The sequence below is a fragment of the Balaenoptera physalus genome (genome assembly GCF_965194825.1).
Source record: "Balaenoptera physalus genome assembly, chromosome: 19".
NCBI lineage: Eukaryota > Metazoa > Chordata > Mammalia > Artiodactyla > Balaenopteridae > Balaenoptera > Balaenoptera physalus.
The window spans coordinates 3544195-3565363 of record NC_138900.1 but is presented as its reverse complement, the minus strand read 5'-3'; the positions used below and the strand labels follow the sequence as shown (position 1 = coordinate 3565363).

General features: G+C 39.6%; 1 protein-coding gene across 1 annotated transcript in view; it reads right to left on the bottom strand.

Moving 5' to 3' along the window:
- Nucleotides 1-293: 293 nt before the first annotated feature.
- The window catches only part of NLRP7 (NLR family pyrin domain containing 7), a 28486-nt gene continuing 7610 nt past the window's right edge, over nucleotides 294-21169 (bottom strand). The window contains exons 3-7 of the mRNA XM_082436818.1: nucleotides 14718-14888; nucleotides 11493-11663; nucleotides 11016-11186; nucleotides 9272-9439; nucleotides 294-3401 (exon numbers count right to left, since the gene is read on the bottom strand). Of these exons, the coding sequence (XP_082292944.1) occupies nucleotides 3098-3401; nucleotides 9272-9439; nucleotides 11016-11186; nucleotides 11493-11663; nucleotides 14718-14888 (985 nt within the window). The 3' untranslated portion in view covers nucleotides 294-3097. The remainder of the gene's footprint in view (nucleotides 3402-9271; nucleotides 9440-11015; nucleotides 11187-11492; nucleotides 11664-14717; nucleotides 14889-21169) is intronic.

Here is a 21169-nt window from a genome sequence, read left to right as displayed (position 1 = left end):
ATAGCTAGCTAGTGGGAAGCAGCTGCATAGCACAGGGAGATCAGCTCGGTGCTTTGTGACCACCTACAGGGGTGGGATAGGGAGGGTGGGAGGGAGGGAGACGCAAGAGGGAAGAGATATGGGAACATATGTATAACTGATTCACTTTGTTATAAAGCAGAAACTAACACACCATTGTAAAGCAATTATACTCCAATAAAGATGTTAAAAAAAAAATTTCTGCACAAAGTGAGCTATAAGACAAGCCACAGGCTTTACAATCTGAAGAGTTTTGTTTTCAAGTCTTAATCTGCTTCTTAGAGGCCATGTCATATAGGGGTAGGGGGTCCTCTCCCTGTTTCCTTCTTTATAAATAGATAAAATAACATGATCTTTGGGGGGCAGAGGGGAATGAACTGCTGCAGAGTGTCAATCAGAATGTATTTAAAATTCTGGGAGGGTCTGGCCCAGACACTGTCAATCACAACCTCTCTCAACTATGTTTGTATCTTTTTTTTAATATTCATTTATTTATTTATTTATTTATTTTGGTTGTGCTGGGTCTTCGTTGCAGCAGGCGGGCTCCTTAGTTGCAGCATGCGGACTTCTTAGTTGCGGGATCTAGTTCCCTGACCAGGGATTGATCCCGGACCCCCTGCATTGGGAGCACAGAGTCTTAACCACTATGCCACCAGGGAAGTCCCTGTATCTTTTTTAAAAAACAGAAATCCTACCCAAGAGCTTTGCACTCAAGGAGAAGGCTGAATTTTGACTCACTCAGCCTCACCTCTAATAACGTGACCACCCCTGATCCAGGATACTCAGTTCCTCCATCGTCTTTTCCCCTTGAAATCCTTGCCTAACCATGTGCCACTAAACACTGGTATCCAAAAGCCCAATTTAAGTTAGTATCAGCTGAGTGTCACCCCAAATACCACAGCAGCCTTGAGCGTTTGAGCAGATTTATCTCAATAAGGGCCTGCTAAGGATGGCAATGCAAAACAGAGAAATTGGGTCCTTCCTGGTATCAACGAGCAACTAAGGTAAGCCATACGACCTCCATACTTGAGTTCATAGATCTATGTTAACTTGTGGTCTTTATCTTCTAGTTGATGGGTGGAAAGAACTAATGTGATGTTTAACCCACAAAAAATACGGCACAGAAGGAATAATGTCAAAGGGATATGGAAGGTAAAATAAGACATAGAAAATGAGAGACAATTTATAAAGAGATAAAAGCCAAATTTTTTCCCAGAGCTCTGAATCCCTAGCATAAAAGAAAATAAAAAATAGGAAATAAAAAGAATATGCGTACTTAAACATGTCAGTACTCAAAGACAAATCGAACAGAACATCTCAACAGCCAGAAAAAAGGGGTGATTGACTACAGAGAAATGCTACAAAGAAATGCCAATTTGACCAAGAGGAGATATTCCAACAGCAACAACGAAGGCTAAAACCTATGCAATAATACCTTCAAAATGTTGAGGGATAACACCTGTTAGCTTTCAAGTGTATACCACCTAAACTATTCAAGGTTTTGTTTTTTTGTTTTTGTTTTTCCCCGGCTGCGTTTGGTCTTCGTTGCTGCGCACAGGCTTTCTCTAGTTGCAGCGAGCAGGGGCTACTCTTTGTTGCAGTGTGTGGGCTTCTCATTGCGGTGGCTTCTCTTGTTGCAGAGCACAGGCTCTAGGCACGCAGGCTTCAGTAGTTGTGGCGCTCCGGCTCCACAGTTGTGGCTCACCAGCTGTAGAGTGAAGCCTCAGTAGTTGTGGCACACGGCTTAGCTGCTCCGTGTCATCAGGGCTCGAACCCGTGTCCCCTGCATTGGCAGGCGGTCTTAACCACTGAACCACCAGGGAAGTCCCAAGAATAAGGTTTTAAAAATACATTTCATCTCACCTAAAAATGTGAAATTTTGGGGTTTTTATAGGTATCAGGTGAAAACTGTCAGGGAGAAAAGTTCTCTGAAAACGTTATCCTAAATCCAAAACAAATTGTGTCGTTTAAGCTTTCAACCTAAATCACTAACTATAGGCCATTGTTTCTGTAACTGGGACTTTACGATAATGTCCCCTATCGATACAGACTCCCGTATCAGTACAGGACTACTTAAGGTAGTCTTATCACCTACCTCTTAAGTTTGGTGGAAAAATTAAGGAAGGAGCGATTACCCACTTTTGTCAGTGCCTAGAAATTAGCATCAAATGGTGACTTTATTTTTTAAAGTTCGAACTGGCCTTCCAGGCTTTTCTACGAGTTACCAGCAACAGGTATGCATTACATACACACAGAATCACTGAACATTTAAAGAGAAGAGTGATGTGGTCAGATGTGTGCTTCTCAATAACAGGATAGTTCAGGACAGGAATTGGCAAACCATGACACATGGGCCAAATCTGGCCTGTTGCCTGTTTTTGTAAAGTTTCATTGGAATGCAGCCCCGCCCACTCACTTATGTGTTGTCTTTGGCTGTTTCACACTATAATGGCAGAGTTGAGTAGTTATGACAGACCATAGAGCCTGCAAAACCCAAAATATTGGGTTAGCCCAAAAAGTTTGTTTGGATTTTTCCATAACATCTTATGGAAAGACCCACATGAACTTTCTGGCCAACCCAGTATTAGCTAGCTGGCCCTTTACAGAGAAAGCTTACCAACTCCTGGATTAGCATATCATAAAACTGATTAAGAAAACCACAAGCCACACTGATCATGTAGGCTTACTGGGCAACTATTACATTAGGCCAAGAAATACTTGCACGAGGGCAGAAAAATAGAAGAAACCCACATAATCCTCTATGAACGTTGTAATATTTTTTCCTAGACTAAGTAAGCCAAGTATAAAGTTCACCCTAAGTGAGCTGTTGGGCATATTAATAAGTACAGCAACAAACAAAGTGCTTTGCTTTTTATTATCCTTGTGAGAGAAAATATTTTAACATCAAGTGGGTCTGTGACTTGTGCGGAATTTAACAGAAACCAGAGAGTGAAAAACCAGTGCTCAATTCTACATTTTGATCCAGTAATTAACATTTGACGTTCTGATCTTCATTAATGAGATGTCTTAGAGATATAAGATGGCCCCCTCTGGGGACATGCGAGAGAGCTTTCTTCCATCAGGAAAGGAAGTTACAACACGAGGACCTCATTGTTCTGGCATTATTGCATTCAATCGTCAAGTTTGGATTGCTTTCTTTCACATCCTTCAACAGCTTCTGGATTTCCATGGTAGATTTGTCTATCTTCAACCTGAGTGTCTTTAAGGGGCCATTCTTCTGTTTTAAAGCCTCAAGGAGCACCATTATTCCACTCTGCCCTAAGATGTTCTGGCCCAGGTCCAGAGTCTCCAGGCTCTGGTTGCTAATAAGTGCAGAGGCAAGATCCTGGCAACCGAAAGGGGTGATGGAACAGCCCCAGAGCCTGTTGAGAAAGTACAGAAACCCACTCATTTAAGCGAGTTCTTATGGAGAATCTACCATGTTGCCGGGCATACTCTTACTTGCTGAGGACCTAGCAGCAAAGAAATGAAAATTATTTTCTTCATGGAGCTTATTTTAGTGACATCAGGACACGTTATATTGAAGACGGGATAAAAGTATCAGAACAAAATAAACAGGATTAGGATTAATAGGACAGAGAAGGATTAAGTAGATTTGTGATGGTCAGTGAATTCCACATTGCAAAGATGATATGAGGGGAAAAAAGTAAAATACAGAGTGAACCATTATGATATTTGGGGGAAGGAAGCCAGTGTAGCTGAAATGCCAAGCTAGCAGGAAAGTAGAAAGAGTGGCTCATATCTATAGGATCCCGGAGAATCTTGTAGGCTATTATAAAACCTTCAGATTTTATCCACAGTGATAACGAGGAGCTTTTGAGTTTTCTGAAAGACAAGTGCTGTGGCCTGGCTTGCGAGTTGAAAGACACCTCGGGGGTGATGGGTTGAGAACCAATACTGGGAAATCAAGAACCGAAATGTGCAGACTACATTCACAGATAATGCAATAAATCCAGATGACATACTGAGTGAAGTCAGTCAGACAGACAGAGACAAATATCTTTATATGATATCACTTATACGTGGACTCCAAAGAAACGGTACAAATGAACCTATTTACAAAACAGAAATTGAGTCACAGATGTAGAAAGTAAACTTGTGGTTACCAGAGGGGAAAGGGGTCGGGGAGGGATAAATTGGGAGATCGAGATTGACACATACACCCCATTATATATAAAACAGATAACTAATAAGAACCTACTGAATAGCACAGGGAACTCTATTCAATACTCTGTAATGACCTATATGGAAAGAGAATCTAAAAAAAGAGTGGATATATGTATATGCGTAACTGACTCACTTTGCTGTACACCTGAAACTAACACAACATTGTAAATCAACTCTACTCCAATAAAAAATTTAAAAATCCCTATGACAGCTGGTCACCCAGATGAAGCATTAGTGGTATGGGTGGTGGGGTGGTAGATGGTCATCTTGTAGTACCTGGAAAGAGGTGACTCAAGATAGTTTGAAGGTGAGGTGTGAAATGATGAAAGGAACAAAAAAGCAGACGCCTGAGAGTCAGTGAACAGAATAGGATTGTTTTCTCTCAGACGTTACAGCAAGTTGAGTTATTTAAGCTAGTAATGCATTATGTTACCACGGCCTCCATTCCTGATCTCCTTTTCCCAGAGCTCCTTCTTGACTAAAAGATGTCTTTGCCGGTGGAGGACAGAGGGAGACACTCTTTGGGGTAGACACAGCTCATGCCAGCTTATACATACCCTAGTTAGCCAACTCAAGCCAGAATGACCCCTCAGCCACATGCCCTTGACCACTGTACCATCTGCACATCCATCTATATGTGGAGTCTCTAACCATCCTTGTGCCGCCCCAGGCACTATGGTAGCCACTGGGGATACAGAAAATTGATTCAATTTCTCTCTAAATAAAATTAACAAGTAAACGGATGAACAAAACATGGTATATCCATACAACGGGACATTATTTAGCCATATAAGGAATGACATGCTTACACCTGCTACAATGTGGATAAACCTTGAAAATGTTATGCTGGCTGAAAGAAGCCCGACACAAAAAGCCACATATGAAATATACAGAATAAGTCAATCTTTAGAACAGAAAACACATTTGTGGTTGCCAGGAGTGGAAGGGAATGGAGAGTGACTGCTTCGTGGGAATAGAGTTCTCCACTGGGGATGATGAGAAAGTTCTAGAACTGGACAGTGGCAGTGGTTACACAAGTATTTTCAGTGCCACTGAGTTGTTTACTGAGTGTACAGTGGTTCATTTACGTCGCGTGAATTTCCCCCTCCATAAAAATAAGTGTTTAAAAAATGTATAGTTCTGGTGATTGGTCAGGACAATACTAGAGTCAATTTATTATCTGTTATAGAGAACAGATCATGCTGCAATAGGATAGTCAGAAGACCTCTGAACTATCAAAACTAGTTTGTTCTCCCCCAAAATAACTAAGGTGAGGAGTATTGGCAGACAGCCCTGCAAACTCCAGGGTCTGTATGCTCTAGTCAAAATACTAGTTAGAATACTCCCTAACACCATACACAAAAATAAACTCAAAATGGATTAGAGACCTAAATGTAAGACTGGACACTATAAAACTCCTAGAGGAAAACATAGGAAGAACACTCTTTGACATAAATCACAGCAAGATCTTTTTTGATCCACCTCCTAGAGTAATGGAAATAAAAACAAAAATAAACAAATGGGACCTAATGAAACTTCAAAGCTTTTGCACAGCAAAGGAAACCATAAACAAGACGAAAAGACAACCATCAAAATGGGAGAAAATATTTGCAAATGAATCAACGGACAAAGGATTAATCTCCAAAATATATAAACAGCTCATTCAGCTCAATATTAAAGAAACAAACACCCCAATCCAAAAATGGGCAGAAGACCTAAATAGACATTTCTCCAAAGAAGACATACAGACGGCCATGAAGCAAATGAAAAGATGCTCAACATCACTAATTATTAGAGAAATGCAAATCAAAACTACAATGAGGTATCACCTCACACCAGTTAGAATGGGCATTATCAGAAAATCTACAAACAACAGATGCTGCAGAGGGTGTGGAGAAAAAGGAACCCTCTTGCACTGTTGGTGGGAATGTAAATTGATACAGCCACTATGGAGAACAATATGGAGGTTCCTTAAAAAACTAAAAATAGAATTACCATATGACCCAGCAATCCCACTACTGGGCATATACCCAGAGAAAACCGTAATTCAAAAAGACACATGCACCCGAATGTTCATTGCAGTACTATTTACAATAGCCAGGTCATGGAAGCAACCTAAATGCCCATCAACAGACGAATGGATAAAGAAGATGTGGTACCTATATACAATGGAATATTACTCAGCCATAAAAAGGAATGAAATTGAGTCATTTGTTGAGACGTGGATGGATCTAGAGACTGTCATACAGAGTGAAGTAAGTCAGAAAGAGAAAAACAAATATCGTATATTAACGCATATATGTGGAACCTAGAAAAATGGTACAGATGAGCCGGTTTGCAGGGCAGAAGTTGAGACACAGATGTAGAGAATGGACATATGGACACCAAGGGGGGAAAACTGCGGTGGGGTGGGGATGGTGGTGTGCTGAATTGGGCGATTGGGATTGACATGTATACACTGATGTGTATAAAATTGATGACTAATAAGAACCTGCAGTATAAAAAAACAAACAAAACAACTAATACTAAACTTTCATTGGGTTATTTGTATGGAAATATGTTAATATAAATGTTTCAGACATTACATGAAATTTCTAAAAATCTTATATGTTCTGGTATAATGTTATAAGTCATAATCCTAGTTATTACTTTAAAATGTATATCTCAGAAATAACTAATTTTCTTGTCAACTGCATTATTATGAACTTTCATCAAATCTTTAACCGTGGTCATTTTTAAGTCTTTTGTCATTTACAGACAGTTCTGGGTGTACTCTGATGCTTTTGCAAATATGTTCCTATAAAAGGGTTTCATCTTCAAGAAATTCATGGAAAAGACTCTTGACAAGTACAGGTTTCTGGTAACTGACTGTACTGCTGAACTGAATGAATAAGCATTTTCAGAACTCTAATGAAAAACTGATGAACTCATAAAAGTGCTAACAAAAGATCAAGATGAAAAAAAAATTAATTACATGGGACTGAGTGAACTGATGAGGATGAGTATAATTTTTGTGACTTTCTGTTTGAATTAAAAAAAAAAATCCCACAAGGACTCAGAGGCAAAGAATATACAAATCAATTTTCACTGCAAAGTAAAGGAGCTGTTACAGTGGAGGATTACTGGACTGAATGTCAATACTATGACATAGTATGAGGGTGTTTTGTGTTTGGTAATTGCAATCATTGTTGCTTTTGTTGTGGTCATCCATGTACAATGCTTGGTGTCAGTCTATTTATCTCTTGTAAAAATAAAATACAGTTATAAAAAAAAAAAACAAAGAAAAACCCACGAAATACAAATGAACTTATTTACAAAACAGAAATAGATTCAGACATAGAAAACAAATTTATGGTTACCAAAGGGGAAAGGTGGGGGGAGGGATAAATTACGAGCTGGGGATTAAAATATACATGGTACTATATATAATATAGATAAGCCACAAGGATCTACTGTATAGCAAAGGGAAGTATACTCAGTATCTTATAATAACCTACAACGGAAAAGAATCCAAAACAGAATATATATATAAAACTGAATCACTTTGCTGTACACCTGAAACACAAGATTGTAAATCAACTATATTCAATAAAAATTTTTTAAAAACACTAAGGACAAAGACCTTGCAGTGGGAGAAAGAATTGGGTGGGTTCTAGGAACTGAGAGTCTAGTTGAGTGATGTACACCAAGGTGGGGAGAAAAGCCTGAGATGAAGTTCGACAGACAGGAAGGGGTCCCTCACAGACAATGGTCTGAGACTTGGTAGCAAATAGGGATTCACGTGCTTGTTATATAAAAATGTGTACAATGAGGCTGATGAGTTTACAAAGTAATTCACCAAATGCATTAATTGTGCTGTTATCAGGATGGGTCATAGAGAAGACTTGCCCATTCTGTAAGGGAAGAGTTAAATGTCCTAAGTCACAGCTAATTAATATCAGATGGGATCTGAACCAACTTCTGACGTCAAAGCCCCTGTTCAATGCCTTCGCCATGGTGCTGGGCTCGTGTTCAGTGATCCAGAGAGATGAATTCCCATCTGTGGATACCACGGATTTTCCTCTCCAACTTCTACTTCAGAGGAGCTCAGACTTGACTCAGTATTGGAATCAACCAGAATATCCTTAAAAATTCTGATACCTGGCTCTACTTCCTCCAAGATTGAGTTCATCTGGGGGAAGCATGACCACCAAGAATTTTAAGTTCCCCAGGTACAGCCAAGATGCCAGGATAGTAAACAAAACCACCGTATAGCCTAGTGTGTGCTCTGCTCAAGGCTGAGGAAGTCTTTACATTTATATAACCCAGATTCTCTTTCCATTAGGGTTCTGGTTGCAAAGTAGGTTGCATCAGTGAGATACCTTTGACAGACTTGGAAGAGAGAAGTGATTCAAGGCTCGCCATCGTGTTGGGTCCACTGCATATGCTGAGGGTAGTATCCATCTACAGTTCCCTGGGTATTGAACTGGGGAAGGTCTACTGTGTCCTGATCACTGGATCCCACCAGAAGCAGTGTAATCCTGAAGTCTACTTCACTGGAGGCTATTCCCACTTCAAACCACTCCCTCTGAGGCTTCCCTGGTGGCACAGTGGTTGAGAATCTGCCTGCCAATGCAGGGGACACAGGTTCGAGCCCTGGTCTGGGAAGATCCCACATGCCGTGGAGCAGCTGGGCCCGTGAGCCACAATTACTGAGCCTGCGCGTCTGGAGCCTGTGCTCCGCAACAAGAGAGGCCACGATAGTGAGAGACCCGCGCATCGCTATGAAGAATGGTTCCCGCTTGCCACAACTAGAGAAAGCCCTCGCACAGAAACGAAGACCCAACACAGACATAAATAAATAAAATAAATAATAAAAAAAGAATTTCTTAAAAAAAAAAAAAAAAAACCCACTCCCTCTGGCCCTCTGATCAACTTCGTAAACACCCAGTTACCTGTATTCAATTTCTGCCGGGGTTTGCTCCTAAAACTGGACAAAGAGTGATACTATTGCAGTTTGTATTCCAAAATCTCTGAAAGATTTAATTATTTCCAAAACATCTTTAAAATGAAGAAAGCAACTTACCCTAGACATTTCAGGTTACAATTTGGCTTCTTCAAAGCTTCAGAGAGAAAGCGCAATCCAGTGGCTATGGGGTTGAAACCCAGGTCCAAGTGTGTTAGGCTGGAGTCTCCTTGGAGAAGCTTTGAGATGTACTTGCAGCCGTGTCTGTTTATGTTGCAATGACACAACCTACAAGTACAGTCACATGAAGAGAAGTCTGTTATCCCTCTGTGACACACACCCTGTGAAATGGCTTTTACTTCCAGCATCACTTATATGCTACCTTGAGCCATATGCTTTCAGGTAGGCTACATAAAAACATAAAACACATGGAATGATGATTACATTATGTCTACCCTGCCTAGATGGTAGAAGTGTTAAACTGGCCTCTGTCTGCCACCTTTTATTATGGAGAAACAGACACGCATCTCCTAAGATACAGGTTTTCCTAGCATGATAGCATATCACATAGGTGAAGGGCTCTGGATTCAGACAGACCTGAGACTGAATCTGAGGCCTCACTTATTTTCTGCACGGTTAGGTCATTGGGATTCCATTCTCCCTGTCTTATGTTTTATTTCAAGTCCTGTATTTAATTGTCTCAGCATAACTGTGGTACATCAAAAGCACAGCATTCCTGATATGAGTGGCTATGTCTCTAATTTAAAACACTGCCGACTCCTCCAAGCTTAGACTCCTACAAATCCTCCTGACCACAGAGAAGGATGTTCCCATGGTACAGTTAGGCAGGTGGACCTGCAGTCGTCCCTAAAAAGCCTTGTGCCCCAAGTACGGCATAATAGTAACAGAGGCTGTAGAGCCTGAAGTGACATGACAAAGCGCAGCTGGATGACAACTGGACCAAAAGATGCCATGCTTTGTATGACGTGAGACCTTACAACCATACTTGAATCTAGGGCGCCTGGGGAGAGGAGCTAAAACAAAATCTAAAATTAAGTTTTGACAGCCTACAAACTGGAGGTTTGGTCAAACATTGCCTTTATGTATTTAAGGTAATGATCATTGATATCTCAGTTTATAGAGGGGGCTTCATACCCACTACACAGATGTGACCATAGGCAAACTAAGTGGCTAAACTTTGGTTTTCTAATTAGCTAATTGGCAAAACTGAAACAAAGGTAACTACTGCTTGTGGTTGTAAGGATTAAAAAGTCTCGTAAAATTTAGTAGAGTACCTGATACACAATAAGTGCTTATACGCATCAGATGTTTGTTGTTGTTTAGGTGCCTAAATCAACCCTGTAAAACAGAGCAGTCTATGTAGTGACATCATATAGGAAATTTTATATTCTTCTAATGAATACCGTTGAAGCAGAAATACGACCTTCTCCTTTTCTCTCTCTGCCACTATAAATTGAATACCTGGTTTCCTTTCCAGTCTTGAACCCTAATATATAACTCAATCCACTCCCACTTGCTGGAAGATGTCATGTGAATTTTCAGAATATACACAGAACATCGGACCTGCGAGCCAGCTGCTTATCTCAAATTCTCAGAATAGGAAGAGGCTGGAAGGTCAACCTTACTCTTAAAGACATGCAAACATTAACATCTGTTTCTAACTGTTCTTTCCCTAATTTCCACCAGGATCTTGCTGGTTTCATTCAAGTGGAATTATTAAGTACTCTTGTTTCTGTCCTACTTGAATCCAGGTGTGTGAATGTACATATAATACACACACATGTACACACAATACACACACATGCACACACACACACACACACACAAGCCAGCAGGGACTTACACCAAGGTCTGTAGTTGACATTCGGGGTAACTCAAGCCCTCACACAAAATTTTCACCCCGCCAACGCCAAGGTTGTTTTTGCCCAAGCAGAGGTGGGTCAGCCTCTGGTTGACAATCAAAGCAGAAGACAGCTCCTTACAACAGGCTTCTGTAAGGTGACAGTTTTCCAACCTGCAAAAGCACCACGTAAGTGGTAAGACATTTCCAAAGTCCAAACTTCCCAGCTGACAGCCCATAATGCAAGTCCCCACCCTCTCTATCCTGTGCTAGTGATCAAAGCCTGAAGGACCAGAAATCAGAGAAGGGCAAGCAAAAATGCATGCATCACCCACCTGGGACCGAAATGGGTACCAGGTGTCTCCATCAGTAAGAGGTCCCATAGGGTTCGCCCTGTAAGTCTGCTCTTACCATCGCTCTTCTCTATGTGGCCCCAGACCTAAAATGAAGATGTTCCACGGGAAGAGAGGAGAGACTTACGACAATTTCTGCAGGAAACACATTGGGTGTCTCAGAGTCGAACACAGCAACTTGACACCCTCATCCGGAAACTCACTGGCTGTGAGATCCAGGCATTTCAGGGACTGGTTGATTTTGAGGGCCGAGGAGAAATCAGCCCACCGCTGAGGGGTGTCAGAACAAGAACCCAACCTGCGGGATAAATGGGGGAAAGTCATTCTTCTGGGAGGACAAAGAGACCCTGTCAGCTAATTATGCGTGGAGACTGCATCCTTGATTCTCATGTCATTCTACTCCAACATGCGTCAAACCCTGGCCTGAACTATTAGAGAACTGATCTCCTTTGCTTCTTCAAGTATCTCCGTGGCCATCTGATCATCACCCAGCCTCATCTCTAAGAGGGAAAAAAAAAATCAGTAATGCAATTCTGTGTGAAGTTTCACCAACATGGCCGGCTATTTCTCAAACCCCACTTTTCATATCACTTTCCCTGACCTGAGTCTATCCTAATCCCACTTAAATTTAAATGTGATTCTATTGAAAAAAAAAATTTGATGCCTGGGGACTTCCCTGGTGGTCCACTGGTTAAGACTTCGCCTTCCAATGCAGATGGTGCGGGTTCGATCCCTGGTCGGGGAGCTAAGATCCCACATGCCTCAGGGCCAAGAAACCAAAACATAAAACAGAAGCAATATTGTAACAAATTCAATGAAGACTTTTAAAATGGTCCACATCGACTTGAGGATATGGGGAGGAGGAAGGGTAAGAGGTGACAAAGTGACAGAGTGGCATGGACATATATACACTACCAAACGTAAAATAGATAGCTAGTGGGAAGCAACCGCATAGCACAGGGAGATCAGCTCTGTGCTTTGTGACCACCTAGAGGGGTGGGATAGGGAGGGTGGGAGGGTGGGAGGGAGGGAGATGCAAGAGGGAAGAGATATGGGAACATATGTATATGTATAACTGATTCACTTTGTTATAAAGCAGAAACTAACACACCATTGTAAAGCAATTATACTCCAATAAAGATGTTTAAAAAAAATAAAATAAAATAAAATGGTCCACACCAAAAAAAATCTTTTAAAAAAAATTGATGCCTGAAACTCAAACAGTTCAATTTCATAAGTTATTAGGGAATATGCTAATTAAAACAAGGAGATACAATTTGACACTTAGGCAGCCAGGTCCAAAGTTTGAGTTTGTGTTGCAAGAAGAAGAATAACTGCAAACTCCTTCTGTCGATGGAAATATGAATGCAGTGCAGCTATTTTAGAGAACATTGAGGCAATCCATTATACTGGGTTGGAAACTCAGCTGCTCTTGTAGACACAAAACAGAGTACAGGACTCCAGGACAAGCTTGTTTGAATAATGGCTCTGCCCATAATGTTCAAAATATTCACAAGTTAGTTAAACTTTTTAATATTCTTTTTTCCCTTCATCTGTTCTTTGGGGAGAGATGATACTTTGCCATGCAAATAAAGGATATAATAAATAAAGGATATAATCAATCCATCTGCCTATTAGAATGTATGTCATAAGCAAAACTGGAGTTCTTAAAATCAGTACCTTTCTTCCCTCAAAGCTTAACCTATAATAAGGACATTGTAAGTTTACGTAATTTGAATACAAGGTGGAATGTAAAGTGTCTCAAATCAATGAGCAAAAAGCAGATTCTGAAGCATTTTCAGAACTCTAATGAAAAACTGATGAACTCATAAAAGTGCTAACAAAAGATCAAGATGAAAAAAAAAATTAATTACATGGGACTGAGTGAACTGATGAGGATGAGTATAATTTTTGTGACTTTTTGTTTGAATTAAAAAAAAAATCCCACAAGGACTCAGAGGCAAAGAATATACAAATCAATTTTCACTGCAAAGTAAAGGAGCTGTTACAGTGGAGGATTACTGGACTGAATGTCAATATTATGACATAGTATGAGTGTGTTTCGTGTTTGGTAATTGCAATCATTGTTGCTTTTGTTGTGGTCATCCATGTACAATGCTTGGTGTCAGTCTATTTATCTATTGTAAAAATAAAATACAGTGTGTGGGGGGGGGAAAAAAAAAAGACTTAAAGTTCCAACTCATCATGCCTTACGTTCAGGATAGCAATAAACAGTGACATCTTGAAAAAAAAAAAAAACAAAACAGATTCTTCTGCACCAGCCATTTGTCATTCTGCAGCCTCAGTATATCCACGTAGAAATGTCATTTACCACAACTTCAGAGTAAACATTTACTTTTATACTATGTCAGCTAGTAAACATCTTCGCCATAAACTATGAAGTATAATTTCCTCAAAAAATTATAAAATTACATTCATTCAAAATGAATGTTTTCTATATAGTTGAGATTTTATAAAACACACAAACACTAAATCTAAGTCTGTAATCTGATATTTTTAATATCATGCTTAAAACATGTACTTTCAATTGTTATTTCACTACCCACATTTCTCAAGACTCTTTTGCGTCAACTCTACTTGTTTGAATAAAAATCTAAAGAAACAAACAAACAAAAACACACTTCAGAGTAATAGATGTTTTTTCTAATTTAATGAAAGACAGCACCATCAGAAATCATCCCTAATGGTAAGAGCTGCCAATTGTGCCCGGTGCCTATGCAAAGCAGTTCACATCCCATGTTTCATTCAACCCTCAAAACACCATCTCATGGATGAGGGAACAGCTCAAAATCATATAGGTCATAAATGTCAAAGCAAGGTTCCCAATTCCAAAAACCTGTGTCACTAGCCAGTACCTCACGTTGCTACTCAACTAAGTAGAGGGGGGGTGGAATGGTACCCTAACGATGGGTAATGCTAATCAGAGCACTCATTACGAGATCTCATTGAGGATAAGGGAATCCGTCAAACCAGTGAGCTACCAGGAGCCAGAACACTCGATGTTTCTACATCATCACTGAGTGACCAGTTAAGGCTGATGGCTACTCTGAATCACAACAGGTAGGTAACATGCAACCTGAGATGCCATGTCCCTAAGCTAGAAGATGACACAAAATTCTGAGTGTTTCCTTGCATTCAGGGCTCATTATTCAATGCAGAAGGCTAGCTGGCTGGGGAAAGACTATAGGCTGACATGCCATCCATATTCTATGTGAGAATAGGTTCCCCTGTTTAGCATGGTACCCAGTCAGAGTGGCCACCCTCTTCTTTCTTGTTCACAGAGCTCACAGCGTCCTTTCCATGCTGAGAACAGCAATGACAGGAGACCCACCTCAGATACTGCAGATTACATCTTGGATGTTTCAGGATCTCACACAACAGCAGCAACAGCATCTCGTCACTGTGGACACTGCCTTCCAGGACCAGGTGTGTCAGCGTCTTCTTACCAATGAAAGCCAGGCAGAAGTCCCGGTAAGCATCGGCAGGGGAGACGTTCTTAATCCTAGGGAAAATAAAAAGAAGGGATTCATTCCATCTTGAGTGCTGTAGATGGTCGGTGCTGAGAACACATAGTGGGATGAGAAGTCACAAGTCAAGACAGGGATGGGGGGGCTTCCCTGGTGGCGGAGTGGTTGAGAGTCTGCCTGCCAATGCAGGGGACACGGGTTCAAGCCCTGATCTGGGAAGATCCCACATGCCGCGGAGCAGCTGGGCCCGTGAGCCACGATTACTGAGCCTGTGCATCTGGAGCCTGTGCTCCGCAACAAGAGAGGTCACAATAGTGAGCGGCCCATGCATCGCGATGAAGAGTGGCCCCCGCTTGCCACAACTGGAGAAAGCCCTTGCACAGAAACGAAGACTCAACACGGGCATTAATTAATTAATTAATTTTTTAAAAAAAGACAGGGATGGGGAGCTGGTCTGGTAAGCTGAGTTGAAGGATGAGTCGACCGAGTGATAGCTGGATAGAGGAGGACAGACTACTAACAGATGTAGTATATGGTGATGGGAAGGAAGATGGAATTGGATGGCAAAGGGCTTGATACACCCTTGTCTTTGCTCACGCTGATCTTCAGAGAAAATATCCCCATCCTTATTTTTTGTATCGGGGTGACACATTTTGCTCCCCTACAAAATGTCTCTTTGACGTGAATATTATTTCACGCTGAAAACAATCAAGGCTGAAAATACTCAGGAAGAGACTCTGACCTTCCCCCTAATTTCCTGAATAATTTAGATAGAGGGACTGTTACAAGAATAGAGTTATCACCAGAGATCTCTGCAAAGAATATGGGCTAGGTGTGGTAGGGTAAACTCTTAGAGATCAGAGCACACTCTGTGTCCCATCATCTCTGCAAGACCCAGCAAACATTTGTTTAGCAAACATTTGCTTTTCCATCCCCATGTGAATTGCCTTCCTCCCCTTTGAAGTCTCAAACAACTACCCCCAACATCCTCTATCATCTTTAGTTGAAGGTAGTATTTAATGTGAAGATTTCAGCCACTGGGGTAGTTACTCAATTTTTCTGGGTCTCTCCCATGTATACATGCTATTAAATGTTTGATTTTCTCCTGTTAATCTGTCTCATGTCAAATTCACTTTTACATCAGTCAGAACCTAGAAGTACAGAGAAAATTTTCTTCCTCTCAGACAATATTTTATCCTTTATTTCTTTCAACATTCAGTTCACGTATAACTTTCCCTCCTCCTCAATGCCTGACTTTTTCCAGTAAGAATAAATCACTTCCTACTTTATCCCCATGTAGTCATTTGCATTTCCACAAAGCAGTTTTCATTTAGGCTACAGTAAGTTGTGGTTTATAAGTTAGCAAATAAATTACAGACTCCTTGAAAGTAAGTACCATTAAGAGTTGTTTGGTGTTCACTTCAGTAGTACATATACTAAAATTGGAATGATACAGAAAAGATTAGCACAACCCCGGTGCAAGGATGACAAACAAATTTGTGAAGCATTCCATATTTTTCATAAAAACCAAACACAGAACACAAGTATAATACAAAAGAAAATCAAATCACAAAAGGAAAGACAAAAAGAAAAAGGAAGGGACAAAGAAGAAATACAAAATCAATGGGAAAACAAGGTTTAAAATGGCAATAAATACAAACCTATCGATAATTACCTTAAGTGTCAAGGGACTAAATGTTCCAATCAAAAACACAGAGTCGGGGCTTCCCTGCTGGCTCAGTGGTTAAGAATTCGCCTGCCAATGCAGGGGACACGGGTTCGAGCCCTGGTCCGGGAGGAGCCCACATGCCGCGGAGCAACTAAGCCCGTGCGCCACAACTACTGAGCCTGCACTCTAGAGCCCGCGAGCCACAACTACTGAGCCCGCATGCCACAACTACTGAAGCCCACACACCTAGAGCCCATGCTCCGCAACAAGAGAAGCCACCGCAATGAGAAGCCCGCGCACCATAAGGAAGAGTAGCCCCTGCTCGCCGCAACTAGACAAAGCCCGCACGCAGCAACAAAGACCCAACGCAGCCAAAAATAAATTAATTTTTTTAAAAAGGATAACTATCCTTTTAAAAAAAAAAACACAGAGTGGCAGATTGGATACAAACAAGAGCCTACAATATGCTGCCTATAAGAGACCCACTTAAGGGCAAAGGACATACATAGATTCAAAGTGAGGGGATGGAAGAAGATATTTTATGCAAACAGAAATGACAAGAAAGCAAGGGTAGCAATACTCAGACAAAACAGACTTTAAAACAAAGGCTATAAAGAAAGATAAAGGACACTATATAATGATAAAAGGATCATTACAAGAAAAAGATATTATACTCGTCAGCATATATGTACCCAATATAGGAGTGCCCAAATACATAAAACAAATAGTAACAGACATAAAGGGAGAAATTGATGGGAATATAATAATAGTAGGAGACTTTAACATCACAATGACATCAATGGACAGATTTTCTAGACAGAGAATCAATAAAGCAACAGAGATCCTAAATGATACAATAGAAGAGTTAGACTTAACTGATATTTTCAGGACATTACATCCCCCTCCCCAATAAAACAGAATACACATTCTTTTCAAGTGCACATGGAACAGTCTCTAGGATTGACCACATACTAGGGCACAAAAGAAGCCAACACATTTAAGAGTATAGAAATTATTTCAAGCATCTTTTCTGACCACAACGTCATGAAAGTAGAAACCAACAACAGAAAAAGAAACAAGAAAAAACAATTACATGAAGAATAAACAAGTTGCTACTAAAAAAACCAATTGGTCAATGCTGAAATCAAAGAAGAAATTTTAAAATACCTGAGACAAATGACAATGAAAACAACCCTGCAAAATCTATGGGATGCAGCAAAAGCAGTTCTTAGAGGGAAGTTCATAGTGATACAGGCCTTCAAGAAACAAGATAAATCTAAAATAAACAACCTAACCCACCACCTAAAAGAATTAGAAAAAAGAACAAAACCTAACCTAAAATCAGCAGAAGGAAGGAAATAAAGATCAGATAGAAAATAAATAAAATAGAGATTAAAAAATAGAAAAAAAATCAATAAAACCAAGAGCTGGTTCTCTGAAGGAGTAAACAACATTGACAAACCTCTGGCCAGGCTTACCAAGAAGAAAAGAGAAGACCGAAATAAACAAAAGAAATGAAAGATGAGAAATCACAACTGATACTGCAGAAATACAAAAAAACCATAAGAGAATGCTATGAACAATTATATACCAAAAAATTTGATAACCTAGAAGAAATGGACAAGTTTCTAGAAACATACAGCCCACCAAAACTAAATCAAAAAGAAATAGATAATTTGAACAAACTGATCACTAGAAGTGAAATAGAATCTGTAATTTTAAAAACTCCCTACAAACACAAGTCCATGACCATATGGCTTCACAGGTGAATTCTACCACACTAACGAAGAAGAACTTACACCAATCCTTCTCAAACTCTTCCAAAAGAATGAAGAGGGAGGAACACTCCCAAAGACATTCTATGAAGCCACAATCACCCTGATACCAAAACCAGACAAAGACACCACCAAAAAAAAGAAAATTACAGGCCAATATCTTTGATGAATATGGATGCAAACATTCTCAAAATATTAGCAAACCAAATCCAACAACACATAAAAAAGGTCATACACCACAACCAAGTTAAATTCATCCCAGGGTCACAAGGATCATTCAACATATGCAAAATCAATGTGATACTCCACATCAACAAAAGAAAAGACAAAAAACACATGATCATCTCAATAGATGCAGAAAAAGCATTTGATAAAATTCAACACCCATTCATGATAAAAACTTACAAAAGTGGGTATAGAGGGAACACCTCAACATAATAAAAGCTATTTATGACAAACCCACAGTCAATATAACACTCAATGGTGAAAAGCTGAAAGCCTTTCCACTAAAATCTGAAACAAGAAAAGGATGCCCACTCTCACTTCTATTCAACATAGTATTGGGAGTCTTAGCCACAGAAATCAGACAAGAAAAAGAAATAAAAGGAATCCAAATTGGAAGGGAAGAGGTAAAATTGTCACTACATGAGGATGACATACTATATATTAAAAAAACCCTAAAGACTCCACACAAAAACCACTAGAACTGATCAACAAATTCAGCAAGGTAGCATAATACAAGATTAACGTACAGAAATCGGTTGCATTTTTTACACTAACAATGAAATGTAAACAAATGTAAACAAACAATCCCTTTTTAAATCACAATTAAAAAGTAAAATACTTAAAAATAAACCTCACCAAGGAGGTGAAAGACATATATGCTGAGATCTACAAAACATTAATAAAGGAAATTGAAGATGATTCAAAGAAATGGAAAGATATCCCATGCTCTTGGATTTGAAGAATTAATATAGCTAAATTGGCCATACTACCCAAAGCAATCTACAGATTCAATGCGATCACTATCAAATTATCTATGACATTTTTCACAGAATTAGAACAAATAATCCTAAAATTTATGCAGAACCACAAAAGACCCAGAATTGCCAGAGCAATCCTGAGGAAAAAGAAAAATCAGGAGGCATAACCCTCCCAGACTTTAGACAATACTACAAAGCTACAGTAATCAAAATAGCATGGTACGGGCACAAAAAACATACAAATAGATCACTGGAACAGAAAAGAGAGCCCAGAAATAAACCCATATACCTATGGTCAATCTTCAACAAAGGAGGCAAGAATATACAATGGGAAAAAGTCTCTTCAGCAAATGGTGTTGGAAAAATTCGACAGCTGCATGCAAACCAATGAAGTTAGAACACACCCACACACCATACACAAAAAACTCAAAATGGTTTAAAGACATGAACATAAGACATGACACCATAAAACTCTTAGAAGAGAACATAGGCAAAACATACTGACATAAATCATACCAACGTTTTCTTAGGTCAGTCTCCCAAGGCAATAGAAATAAAAGCAAAAATAAACAAATGAGACCTAATCCAACTTACAAGCTTTTGCACAGCAAAGGAAACTGTAAACAAAATGAAAAGACAACCTACAGAATGGGAGAAAATATTTGCAAACAACAAGGGCTTAATTTCCAAAATACACAAACAACTCATACAACTCAATAAACAACAACAACAGAAACAACCCAATTGAAAAATGGACAGAAGACCTAAATAGACATTTGTGCAAAGAAGACATACAGATGGCCAATAGGCACATGAAAAGATGCTCATCATTGCTAATTATTAGAGAAATGCAAATCAAAGCTATCATGAGGTACCACTTCACACTGGTCAGAATGGCCATCATTAAAAAGTCTACAAATAACAAATGCTGGAGGAGGTGTGGAGAAAAGGGAACCCTCCTACACTGTTGGTGGGAATGTAAATTGGTGCAGCCACTATGGAAAACAGTATGGAAGGTCCTTAAAAAACTAAAAATAGAGTTACCACATGACGCAGCAATCCCACTCCTGGGCATATATCCAGACAAAACTATAGTTCAAAAAGATACACACACCCCTATGTTCATAGCAGCACTATTTACAATAGCCAAGACAAGGAAACAACCTAAATATCCATCCACAGATGAATGGGTAAAGAACTTGTGGTATATATACAATGGAATACTACTCAGCCATAAAAAAAAGAATGAAATAATGCCGTTTGCAGCCACATGGATGGACCTAGAGATGATTATACTAAGTGAAGTAAACCAAGCAGAGAAAGACAAATACCATATGATACCACTTATATGTGGAATCTAAAATATGACACAAACGAACATATCTACAAAACAGAAACAGACTTGGAGACATAGAGAACAGACTCGTGGTTGCCAAGGAGAAGGGGCGGTAGGAGAGGGAAGAATTGGGAGTTTGGGATTAGCAGATGCAAACTATTTATATATAGGATAGATAAACAACAAGGTCCTACTGTATAGCACAGGGAACCATATTCAATATCCTGTAATAAACCATAATGGAAAAGAATATGAAAAAGAATATATATGTATAACTGAATCACTTTGTTGTACAGAAGAAATTAACACAACATTGTAAGTCAACTATACAATAAAATTTTTTTTTAAAAAGCGTTGTTTGTTTTTTATTTTCCTGTCATCTAGCATGACTGTAGGATTTTAAATGGGATTTGAATAAATCCTAAGTGAAGTATAATTTTCTCTAATCAAACTCTGGGCTTCAAGAAACATTTCAGTGTTTAAAAAAGATTTTCCCAGCACCTAACTGTGCCACCTTCTTGAGAATAAGACTCTATCAACCTCATGTTATACA